The sequence below is a fragment of the Elephas maximus genome, chromosome 24 (genome assembly GCF_024166365.1).
Source record: "Elephas maximus indicus isolate mEleMax1 chromosome 24, mEleMax1 primary haplotype, whole genome shotgun sequence".
In the NCBI taxonomy this organism is placed as follows: domain Eukaryota; kingdom Metazoa; phylum Chordata; class Mammalia; order Proboscidea; family Elephantidae; genus Elephas; species Elephas maximus.
The window spans coordinates 1,595,446-1,608,150 of NC_064842.1; the positions used below are offsets into that span (position 1 = coordinate 1,595,446).

A 12,705-nucleotide genomic window follows, 5' to 3' on the forward strand; every position below is an offset into this window, starting at 1 on the left:
CCAGCTCTCCTGCCTACTGACCCCCCATCCCCACAAAGGAGATGAACATCGCCTGGGGAGCCCAGCAGGGGAGCAGGACTGGCGGTGGGGGGTGGTGGTGACGGTAGCAGATGGCTAGGAGTGGGGGGCCAGCCTTTTAGTGGCAGGAGCCAGCTACAGCTGCTCAGCAGAACCTCCTGCAAGTTTAATGGGGGTGAACAATTGGCCAGGGATTTGGCGGTGGGTACCAATGAGGGAGAAATGAGGCCAGGCCATTCACGGGGTGCGTGTGTAAACGTCAGTCTCTGTGGGCTGGTGGATCCCTGAGTGACCTGGGTATATAGGCCATCTTATCTGTTGGCCTCGTCCCTGCACGGTTTTATTAAACCCAAGCATCAGGTTCCTGGAATTGCCTTAACTTTTTGGTTGTCAGGGCTAGCCCTGTGACCAGCCTGTGGGCCTGGCCGAATCAGAGGAGAAGGGAATGCTCTTGGTTCTCATTTGTCCCTAATGGTGTGACACTGATGTGACATTTCAGAAAGTGGCTTGGGGGGGTGGAGAAGGTCAGCCCACACGGCTGATCTCAGGGAAATCTGGCTCTTGGACAGAGACAACAGACGCAGACCTGAATTCTAAAAGTTATAGTATCTTTGTCTCTCCCCTTTGCTTGGTGTCAGCATCCCTGTGGCCTGTTTTCCAAGCAGGGATGGTGAAAGATTTGACCTGGGTACTCCGCCTGTGTCCCATAGGCCCTTTGGCAGGTCACAAAACGAGTGCTGCCTGACAGCTTTGACACAGGTGAACCTGGTTCCTGCTGAGAAGCCTCTACCCATTGGCTCATCCTTCTTTGCTTTTTCTTTTTTGACTTTAGCTCAGAGATGAGGATTCCTCAGCAGAGAGCCGCTTCTTTTTACCCAGCTTGAGGGCCTGTGTACGCTCTCTTACATGTGCTGCGGACCCTCTCACGCATGTCGTGGACCCTCTCACGTGTGCTGTGTATGTTGTCACACGTGCTGTGGACCCTCTCACACGCATGCTGCATACATTGTCACGTGTGCTGCAGACCGTCTCACACATGTGCTGCATACGCTCTCACACGTGCACTGTGGACCCTCTCACATGTGTGCTGTGTACATTATCACACACGTGCTGTGGACCCTCTCACATGCGTGCCGTGTTAGTTGTCACACACGTGCTGTGGACCCTCTCACATGTGTGCTGCGGACCCTCTCACACGCGTGCTGCGTACATTATCACACGTGAGCTACGGACTGCCTCACACACGTGCTGCATACGCTCTCACATGTGTGGTGTGGACCCTCACAAGCGTGCTGCAGACCCTCTCACACGTGCTGTCTATACAGATCTTTGGTCCCACCTTACCTTCTGCATCATGGCAGCTGTTTTGGGGGCCTCCCTGGTGGGCTGAATCATGGTACTGAAGGACTATGGTTTATTAAAGCAACAGCGCCATTAGAGGTATGTTAGGCATATCCCCAGATCTCCCAGGAGCTTGGGACACTGCTTCTCGCCCTTCCCTGGAAAAGCTCAGGCTGCTTCCCTGCCCTAATCTACACTCCTTGTCCCCGCAACCCCATTCCCGGTTGCCCCAGGTCCCAAGCCTTTGTGATCACTATAAAAAAAAAAAAAATCCCAGAGATCAGAGATGCGTGACTCGATGGACTGCTGGTCTCTGTGGTCCCCTCCCCACTCCCACTTGTCGTCCTGGCTGACCTCTACTTGTCTGGGAAAACCAATCCTGGTGTCACCTCGCCAGGCCCTCCACTGTCCTCCCAGAGATTGCCGGGCCTGCCCCCTACACTACACACCCATTGTGTCTCCCGTCTTCATTTTGAGCCCGTCTCCCACCAGACTCAGCTGTCGCAGAGAAGGGCTGCCTTTGTCACCTCCCACACCACAGTGCTACCTGGCAGGGTGTCTGGCACAGTAGATACTCGCTTAGTAAGTGTTTGTTATGCTGACTTAAGCAACTAAGGAATGCCCTTATTCCAGCCCCAGAGAACTCGCCCCAGAAAGCAGGCAAGAATTCATGTAAGAGAACTCAAGGATGTGATTTCACACTTTCTTGCCAGACCGTCTCGCCTGATGAAGGGAAGAGAAGCCTGTCGACGTTTTTACAGTGAGGAGCCATCTGTGATTAAACTGCAGGCACAGGACAGGCCGGCCTCAGTGCTGGGGTCCATCAGCGTCTTTCTTGTAGGTGTACTTGGGTTAGCCCCTGGAGTCCTGGAGGTACAGTGGTTAAGAGCTCGGCTGCTAACCAAAAAGTCGGCAGTTCGAATCCACTAGCCGCTCCTTGGAAACCTTATGGGGCAGTTCTGCTCTGTCCTGTGAGTTGGAATCAACTCAATGACAACAGATTTGGTTTGGTTTCCAGAAAAGCTGGGTCTAAACCAAACCAAACTCATTTCTGTTGAGTTGATTCTGACTCATAGCGACCCTATAGGACAGAGTAGAACTGCCCCATAGGGTTTCCAAGGAGTAGCTGGTGGATTTTAACTGCTGACCTCTTGGATAGCAGCTGAGCTCTTTTCCACTGCACCACCAGGGCTCCAAGCTGGGTACAGGGGCCACTAAAGGGTCCCTGGGTGGCACGAATGATTTGCACCTGACTACTAACCTTTTTTTACTAACCTAGGCTAACCTAAGGGCTGGTAGAGGCACCTCGGGAGAAAGCCCTGGCGATCTGCTTCCATAAAGATTATAGCTGAGAAGACCTTACAGGACAGTCCTACTCTGTAACACGTGGTGCTGCCATGAGTCAGGGGCCGAGTCGACACCAGCTAACAACAACAACATGGCCTAGCAGGCTGTCTTGGGGCTTCTGGATGACTCGAGGTTGTGATGCTTCTTGTTCATAGTTCAGTGCATGGAGTTAGGGGGGCTATGCCCTGTGCAGTTGCTGGACCAAAACGAAGGTCACAGTAAGAGCCTGGGTTACTATATCCAGATGTGCCAGTAATTGGAGAGCGCCCACGTGCGATGCCAAGATGGTGGGGACTGAGTGGAGCCTTGAGCTTTGGGTGCGGGCGGCAACTTTCTATGTGGTGTCTGAGGCTGCTGGCGTGGCTGTGCCAGGGCTGAGTAAAGGAGCTCACGAGGTGGAGATCCCACCCATTCTGCTGTCTTCCTGTTCTTCTGTTGGCATCCAGATAACCAACCAGTCTGACTGGTCTTTGTCTCTCCATTGCCTCTGCCTTGATTCTGGTTTTCGTTTCTCACCTGGACCATTGCAATGGCCTCCAGTTCCTGGTCTGCCCCTCAACATCCTAGCACCCAGGTTTAATGTTCTAACAAGGTCTGACCATATCATTCTGACTGCAAAAAAGTTTAATAGAGTAAAACTTGCAAAAGCCAGAACGTGTGTAAGGCTTAAACCTGTCGGAGACGGTTTTATTATTTTCCATAGCTAACATATTTTCCACTAATAGAGAGTGGTAGAAAAGTAGTGAGACTGTACCCTGCCAAAGGCAGAAAACTTGCAAGCCCCATTGATTTCCGGCTCTCATAGGTTTCGCTGCAGCTCCTCATCCCCTGTAGAAACCCACGGGAGGAAAGGGTACCTTGTTGTTGTTCTGTTTTGCATTTACTTAATCACTAAAGAGAATGACAAGTTTTCTCCATGTCGCATATTAAGTTGGCTTTGATACGCACCATAGAATAAGTACTTGAAAATATCAAGTAAATCTTTTTTAAGAGAATTAGCCTGGAAAGGTAAGACGTGGCCCGCTTTGAGCCAGAAGAATGGACTCACTGACCCCTGTGGGCCAGTTTCCTTTCCTGGGAGGCCAAAGCTTGTGAATTTTCAAGGCCTCCTTTCTCTTCCTTGACTCAGATCATCTAAGATACTTAACCAACGGGCAGCCTTCCATTGAGCGATTCCCCATCAGCTTTAAAACCTATTTCTCAGGAAACTACTTTCACCACGTTGTGCTGGGAATTTACTGCAATGGCTGCTATGGCTCCCTGGGCATGAGCCGAAGGGCTGAGCTGATGGACAAGCCGTTGACCTTTCGGACGCTGAGTGACCTCGTCTTTGACTTTGAAGACTCCTACAAGAAATACCTGCACACGGTCAAGAAGGTCAAGATTGGGCTGTATGTCCCCCATGAGCCTCATAGCTTCCAGCCTATTGAGTGGAAGCAGCTGGTCCTCAACGTCTCAAAGATGTTGAGGGCTGACATAAGGAAGGAGCTGGAGAAATACGCGAGGGACATGAGAATGAAGGTAGGTGCAGGGAAGACATGAGTCCTGGTGGCGCAGAGGTTAAAGCGCTTGGCTGCCAACCCTAAAGTTCGGCAGTTCGAACCCATCAGCGGCTTTGTGGGAGAAAGACCTAGTGATCTGCTTCTGTAAAGATTACAGCCAAAAAAACCCTATGGTGCAGTTCTACTCTGTCCCATAAGGTCGCTGAGTCGGAATTGACTCTGAGGCAGACAACAGCAGGAAAGACAAAGGGGCGATCCAAGAAGGCTCCTTCCCCACGTGTCCTCTCTCTCCCCCTCCTCCCTCCCTCCCCACCTCTTGCCACGTGCCCCTTGTATCTGAAATGGTCACTGGCCACCCTAATAAGACAAAAAGATAAGTCATTTGCCGCTGTTTGATGTGACAAGTAAAATCTCTTTCTGTACATGTCATTGTTCGGTGCTGTTGAGTTGGTTTCAACTCGTAGTGACCCTACGTACAACTGAACAAAACCCTGCTTGGTCCTGCACCACCCTCACAACTGCTGCTGTGTTTAAAAAATCAGAGCTAAAACCAGTGTTAGAGCAGTGTCTTGGCCTGCAATTTCTTAATGAAATCAAATCCAAAATCTTAGTAATTTTATAATGAAGCTCTAGTTTTATTCTGTTTTGACCTTATAATAGGGTGACCAGCCATCCCAATTTTCCCACAACAGAGGGGTTTCCCAGGACACGAACTTTTCAGTGCTAAAGCCAGGAGAGTCTCAGGTCGCCTCACTTTACAGGATGTAGAGTCACGTGGCAGCGCGGCATTGCTTTGTGAGTCGCAAAGCCCTTTGGTGTGAAGTTCTGATCTGGTGTCATAATAACAAGCAAGGCACATTCAGTGTGCTGGCCCCATGAAGTCTATGCTCGTAAACCCTTGTCTCTACCAGTGTCATTTCCAAGGTGACATGATGCCCCCTTGTCCTGTCCCTCCGGGACCATGGAGTCCCTGGGAGAAGGCTTATGCATACACTGAGGAGAAAAGGATTATGCTGACTTCAGGCTTGGTTAGGATTAGCACCTGAGGACTTGTCATTGTCCCTCTGTGGGGCCTTGAGTGGAGACTCTTGATAAATTGACCACTCTGTGCATGTGTGTGAATGGGAGATTTGGAGGAGAAATAAGCTGGTTTCTGGAGACGTGTAGATGGGACAGTGCCTTCAGGAGGAGAGGAACTTGCAAGCACTAGACATAGCCCCAGGGGTTTGATGCACAGGGCTCTGCGTCCCTCTCTGGCCTGCAAAGGGGGGCAGGGATGTGATCATCCATAGTACTCTCTGGAAAGTGGCACCCTGCTTCCTGCCAGTGCAGAATGAGAGAGGAGCACCTCTGTCTTGGGCCTCCTCCTTTAGAAGCCTTTCTGGTCCATGCCTTCTAAACTATGGGATGGTGAATGGGCCGGGGCTGTGTTACAGGAAGACATGAGGGTGGGGCTCCTTTGGGAACTGGTGTGGTGACTCCTTCTATCTCCTTCAGATCCTGAAACCTGCAAGTGCCCACTCTCCTACCCAAGTGAGAAGCCGGGGAAAATCCCTGTCCCCACGAAGGAGACAGGCAAGCCCTCCGAGACGGCTCGGCAGACGAGACAAATCGTGAGTAATATTTTCTCCTCCCCAACTCAAGGCCAAACTCACACTCTCCTGGGGCTATCCTGACCCTTGGGGACAAAGCTGTGTCCTGGGCTTGGCATTGGACCTAGACAGTGATCTCCAAAAGGACTGCTCCTCACTCAGGAGACAGGTCCTGTGGAAAAGGACCCACTGTGGGTGTCAGCCCATTGCTGTTACTCTAGGCACAGTCACTTGTGCACACAAATGGGGGAGAAGCTCCAGACAGCATGAGAGGAAAGCTGTCCTGAAACTGGGCAGCGTGGAAGGAGCTCTGGACCTACAAGTAGGACACCTGGGTTCTGGAACCAGCTCAGCTGTGTATGAGCTGTATGAGCTTCGGCATGCCATGTAATCTTTCTGGGCTTTTCTTACCCATAAAATGGAGTTGTTAGAATTTGTGAGCTTTTCTAAAATTTTATAGTCTTTTGAGCCCAGCAGAAAGTGTGGTTACCACCAATGGATGGTGGCATCTGAAATACCCCCAGGCTTATCCTCTTCCTTGGCCAACTCTACTCTCCCGTTTTAGTCCTAAAGATGGTTTCAGCACAGGTTTGTCCTTTTAAGGGGCAGGATGGCTTCGGACCTTTCTTATGTGGCCTCCCAACCCTCACCCTAAGCTGATCACCACCCCTGACCCCTGGCCCTGGCCCAACCTTGTCTCTCTTCCTCTCTGATTCAAATATCTATTAATTGCTGTCACTGAGCAAGATGGCAGTTCCCCTATGAGCATATAAACTCTCCCCAGAGGCCAGTTAGCATAGAGTGAGTGACCAAGAGACAGGAATCTGGCCACTCATAAAGCAGAGGAAGGGGACACTTTCATCTGATTCGTTATCTTTGCTGTCAATCTCCAGCCAAAGTTGAGCATACTACAATGTAAGGCTCTTCCCTTAGCCCCAAGAGTCCAGAGCATGTGAAAGCCTAACTGTCCTACCTGGCAAAAGATTTATGCACGGAATGAGAGCCATTGGTTTTATGATGATTCCTGTTTGGATCCATTTTACATGTGTCCACAGGGACTGCCAGGTCAGAGGCATGTTAAGTTTTTTTTTTTTTTTTTTTTTTTTTTTTTATCTTTTTTTTTTTTTTATAATAACTTTTATTAAGCTTCAAGTGAACGTTTACAAATCCAATCAGTCTGTCACATATAAGTTTACATACATCTCACTCCCCACTCCCACCTACTCTCCCCGTCTTGAGTCAGCCCTTTCAGTCTCTCCTTTCCTGACAATCCTGCCGGCTTCCCTCTCTCTCTATCCTCCCATCCCCCCTCCAGACAAGAGTTGCCAACACAATCTCAAGTGTACACCTGATACAATTAGCTCACTCTTCATCAGCATCTCTCTCCCACCCGCTGACCAGTCCCTTTCATGTCTGATGAGTTGTCTTCAGGGATGGCTCCCGTCCTGTGCCAACAGAAGGTCTGGAGAGCATGACCGCCGGGACTCCTCCAGTCTCAGTCAGACCATTAAGTTTGGTCTTCTTATGAGAATTTGGGGTCTGCATCCCACTGCTCTCCTGCTCCCTCAGGGGTCCTCTGCTGAGCTCCCTGTCAGGGCAGTCATCGATTGTGGCCGGGCACCAACTAGTTCTTCTGGTCTCAGGATGATGTAGGTCTCTGGTTCATGTGGCCCTTTCTGTCTCTTGGGCTCTTAGTTGTCATGTGGGCTTGGTGTTCTTCATTTTCCTTTGCTCCAGGTGGGTTGAGACCAATTGCTGCATCTTAGATGGCTGCTTGTTAGCATTTAAGACCCCAGACGCCACATTTCAAAGTGGGATGCAGAATGATTTCATAATAGAATTATTTTGCCAATTGACTTAGAAGTCCCCGCAAACCATGTTCCCCAGACCCCCGCGCTTGCTCCGCTGAGCTTTGAAGCATTCATTTTATCCCGGAAACTTCTTTGCTTTTGGTCCAGTCCAATTGAGCTGACCTTCCATGTATTGAGTGTTGTCTTTCCCTTCACCTAAAGCAGTTCTTATCTACTGATTAATCAATAAAAAAACCCTCTCCCACCCTCCCTCCCTCCCCCCCTCGTAACCACAAAAGTATGTGTTCTTCTCAGGTTTACTATTTCTCAAGATCTTATAATAGTGGTCTTATACAGTATTTGTCCTTTTGCCTCTGACTCATTTCGCTCAGCATAATGCCTTCCAGGTTCCTCCATGTTATGAAATGTTTCAGAGATTCGTCACTGTTCTTTATCGATGCGTAGTATTCCATTGTGTGAATATACCACAATTTATTTACCCATTCATCCGTTGATGGACACCTTGGTTGCTTCCAACTTTTTGCTATTGTAAACAGAGCTGCAATAAACATGGGTGTGCATATATCTGTTTGTATGAAGGCTCTTGTATCTCTAGGGTATATTCCGAGGAGTGGGATTTCTGGGTTGTATGGTAGTTCTATTTCTAACTGTTTAAGATAACGCCAGATAGATTTCCAAAGTGGTTGTACCATTTTACATTCCCACCAGCAGTGTATGAGAGTTCCAATCTCTCCGCAGCCTCTCCAACATTTATTATTTTGTGTTTTTTGGATTAATGCCAGCCTTGCTGGTGTGAGATGGAATCTCATCGTAGTTTTAATTTGCATTTCTCTAATGGCTAATGATCGAGAGCATTTTCTCATGTATCTGTTGGCTGCCTGAATATCTTCTTTAGAGAAATGTGTGTTCATATCCTTTGCCCACTTCTTGATTGGGTTGTTTGTCTTTTTGTGGTTGAGTTTTGACAGAATCATGTAGATTTTAGAGATCAGGCGCTGGTCGGAGATGTCATAGCTGAAAATTCTTTCCCAATCTGTAGGTGGTCTTTTTACTCTTTTGGTGAAGTCTTTAGATGAGCATAGGTGTTTGATTTTTAGGAGCTCCCAGTTATCGGGTTTCTCTTCATCATTTTTGGTAATGTTTTGTATTCTGTTTATACCTTGTATTAGGGCTCCTAGGGTTGTCCCAATTTTTTCTTCCATGATCTTTATCGTTTTAGTCTTTATGTTTAGGTCTTTGATCCACTTGGAGTTAGTTTTTGTGCATGGTGTGAGGTATGGGTCCTGTTTCATTTTTTTGCAAATGGATATCCAGTTATGCCAGCACCATTTGTTAAAAAGGCTGTCTTTTCCCCAGTTAATTGACACTGGTCCTTTGTCAAATATCAGCTGCTCATACGTGGATGGATCTATGTCTGGGTTCTCAATTCTGTTCCATTGGTCTATGTGTCTGTTGTTGTACCAATACCAGGCTGTTTTGACTACTGTGGCTGTATAATAGGTTCTGAAGTCAGGTAAGGTGAGGCCTCCCACTTTCTTCTTCTTTTTCAGTAGTGCTTTGCTTATCCGGGGCTTTTTTCCCTTCCATATGAAATTGGTGATTTGTTTCTCTATCCCCTTAAAATATGACATTGGAATTTGGATCGGAAGTGCGTTAAATGTATAGATGGCTTTTGGTAGAATAGACATTTTTACTATGTTAAGTCTTCCTATCCATGAGCAAGGTATGTTTTTCCACTTAAGTATGTCCTTTTGAATTTCTTGTAGTAGAGCTTTGTAGTTTTCTTTGTATAGGTCTTTTACATCCTTGGTAAGATTTATTCCTAAGTATCTTATCTTCTTGGGGGCTACCGTGAATGGTATTGATTTGGTTATTTCCTCTTCGGTGTTCTTTTTGTTGATGTAGAGGAATCCAAGTGATTTTTGTATGTTTATTTTATAACCTGAGACTCTGCCAAACTCTTCTATTAGTTTCAGTAGTTTTCTGGAGGATTCCTTAGGGTTTTCTGTGTATATAATCATGTCATCTGCAAATAGTGATAACTTTACTTCTTCCTTGCCAATCCGGATACCTTTTATTTCTTTGTCTAGCCTGATTGCCCTGGCTAAGACTTCCAACACGATGTTGAATAAGAGCGGTGATAAAGGGCACCCTTGTCTGGTTCCCGTTCTCAAGGGAAATGCTTTCAGGTTCTCTCCATTTAGAGTGATATTGGCTGTTGGCTTTGCATAGATGCCCTTTATTATGTTGAGGAATTTTCCTTCAATTCCTATTTTGGTAAGAGTTTTTATCATAAATGGGTGTTGGACTTTGTCAAATGCCTTTTCTGCATCAATTGATAAGATCATGTGGTTTTTGTCTTTTGTTTTATTTATGTGATGGATTACATTAATGGTTTTTCTGATATTAAACCAGCCTTGCATACCTGGTATAAATCCCACTTGATCAGGGTGAATTATTTTTTTGATGTGTTGTTGGATTCTATTGGCTAGAATTTTGTTGAGGATTTTTGCATCAATGTTCATGAGGGATATAGGTCTATAATTTTCTTTTTTTGTAATGTCTTTACCTGGTTTTGGTATCAGGGAGATGGTGGCTTCATAGAATGAGTTGGGTAGTATTCCGTCATTTTCTATGCTTTGGAATACCTTTAGTAGTAGTGGTGTTAACTCTTCTCTGAAAATTTGGTAGAACTCTGCAGTGAAGCCGTCCGGGCCAGGACTTTTTTTTGTTGGGAGTTTTTTGATTACCGTTTCAATCTCTTTTTTTGTTATGGGTCTATTTAGTTGTTCTGCTTCTGAATGTGTTAGTTTAGGTAGGTAGTGTTTTTCAAGGAATTCATCCATTTCTTCTAGGTTTTCAAATTTGTTAGAGTACAATTTTTCATAATAATCTGAAATGATTCTTTTAATTTCATTTGGTTCTGTTGTGATGTGGTCCTTCTCATTTCTTATTCGGGTTATTTGTTTCCTTTCCTGTATTTCTTTAGTCAGTCTAGCCAATGGTTTATCAATTTTGTTAATTTTTTCAAAGAACCAGCTTTTGGCTTTGTTAATTCTTTCAATTGTTTTTCTGTTCTCTAATTCATTTAGTTCAGCTCTAATTTTTATTATTTGTTTTCTTCTGGTGCCTGATGGATTCTTTTGTTGCTCACTTTCTATTTGTTCAAGTTGTAGGGACAGTTCTCTGATTTTGGCTCTTTCCTCTTTTTGTATGTGTGCATTTATTGATATAAATTGACCTCTGAGCACTGCTTTTGCTGTGTCCCAGAGGTTTTGATAGGAAGTATTTTCATTCTCGTTGCTTTCTATGAATTTCCTTATTCCCTCCTTGATGTCTTCTATAACCCAGTCTTTTTTCAGGAGGGTATTGTTCATTTTCCAAGTATTTGATTTCTTTTCCCTCGTTCTTCTGTTATTGATCTCTAGTTTTATTGCCTTGTGGTCTGAGAAGATGCTTTGTAATATTTCGATGTTTTGGACTCTGCAAAGGTTTGTTTTATGACCTAATATGTGGTCTATTCTAGAGAATGTTCCATGTGCGCTAGAAAAAAAAGTATATTTTGCAGCAGTTGGGTGGAGAGTTCTGTATAAGTCAATGAGATCAAGTTGGTTGATTGTTGTGATTAGATCTTCCGTGTCTCTGTTGAGCTTCTTACTGGATGTCCTGTCCTTCTCCGAAAGGGGTGTGTTGAAGTCTCCTACTATAATTGTGGAGGTATCTATCTCGCTTTTCAGTTCTGTTAAAATTTGATTTATATATCTTGCAGCCCTGTCATTGGGTGCGTAAATATTTAATATGGTTATGTCTTCCTGATCAATTGTCCCTTTTATCATTATATAGTGTCCTTCTTTATCCTTTGTGGTGGATTTAAGTCTAAAGTCTATTTTGTCAGAAATTAATATTGCTACTCCTCTTCTTTTTTGCTTATTGTTTGCTTGATATACTTTTTTCCATCCTTTGAGTTTTAGTTTGTTTGTGTCTCTAAGTCTAAGGTGTGTCTCTTGTAGGCAGCATATAGATGGATCGTGTTTCTTTATCCAGTCTGTGACTCTCTGTCTCTTTATTGGTGCATTTAGTCCATTTACATTCAGGGTAATTATAGATAAATAAGTTTTTAGTGCTGTCATTTTGATGCCTTTTTATGTGTGTTGTTGACAATTTCATTTTTCCACATACTTTTTTGTGCTGAGGCGTTTTTCTTAGTAAATTGTGAGATCCTCACTTTCATAGTGTTTGACTTTATGTTAGTTGAGTCGTTACGTTTTTCTTGGTTTTTGTCTTGAGTTATAGAGTTGTTATACCTTTTTGTGGTTACCTCATTATATACCCCTATTTTTCTAAGTAAAAACCTAACTTGTATTGTTCTATATCGCCTTGTATCACTCTCCATATGGCAGTTCAATGCCTCCTGTATTTAGTCCCTCTTTTTGATTATTGTGATCTTTTACCTATTGACTTCCATGATTCCCTGTTATGTGTATTTTTTTTTTAATTAATCTTAATTTGTTTGTTTTTGTGATTTCCCTATTTGAGTTGATATCAGGACGTTCTGTTTTGTGACCTTGTGTTGTGCTGATATCTGATATTATTGGTTCTCTGACCAAACAATATCCTTTAGTATTTCTTGTAGCTTTGGTTTGGTTTTTGCAAATTCTCTAAACTTGTGTTTGTCTGTAAATATCTTAATTTCGCCTTCATATTTCAGAGAGAGTTTTGCTGGATATATGATCCTTGGTTGGCAGTTCTTCTCCTTCAGTGTTCTGTATATGTCGTCCCATTCCCTTCTTGCCTGCATGGTTTCTGCTGAGTAGTCAGAACATATTCTTATTGATTCTCCCTTGAAGGAAACCTTTCTTTTCTCCCTGGCTGCTTTTAAAATTTTCTGTTTATCTTTGGTTTTGGCGAGTTTGATGATAATATGTCTTGGTGTTTTTCTTTTTGGATCAATCTTAAATGGGGTTCGATGAGCATCTTGGATAGATATCCTTTCGTCTTTCATGATGTCAGGGAAGTTTTCTGTCAGAAGTTCTTCAACTATTTTCTCTGTGTTTTCTGTCCCCCCTCCCTGTTCTGGGACTCCAATCACCCGCA

At 44.9% G+C, this 12,705-nt stretch overlaps 1 protein-coding gene across 4 annotated transcripts in view; it reads left to right on the plus strand.

Moving 5' to 3' along the window:
- VASH2 (vasohibin 2) overlaps positions 1 to 12,705 on the plus strand; it is a 50,583-nt gene that overhangs the window by 17,423 nt on the left and 20,455 nt on the right. For all 4 annotated transcript variants that reach the window (XM_049868361.1, XM_049868362.1, XM_049868363.1 and 1 more), the window contains 2 exons: positions 3,846 to 4,227; positions 5,706 to 5,821. In XM_049868361.1, coding sequence (XP_049724318.1) covers positions 3,846 to 4,227; positions 5,706 to 5,821 — 498 coding nt within the window. The remainder of the gene's footprint in view (positions 1 to 3,845; positions 4,228 to 5,705; positions 5,822 to 12,705) is intronic.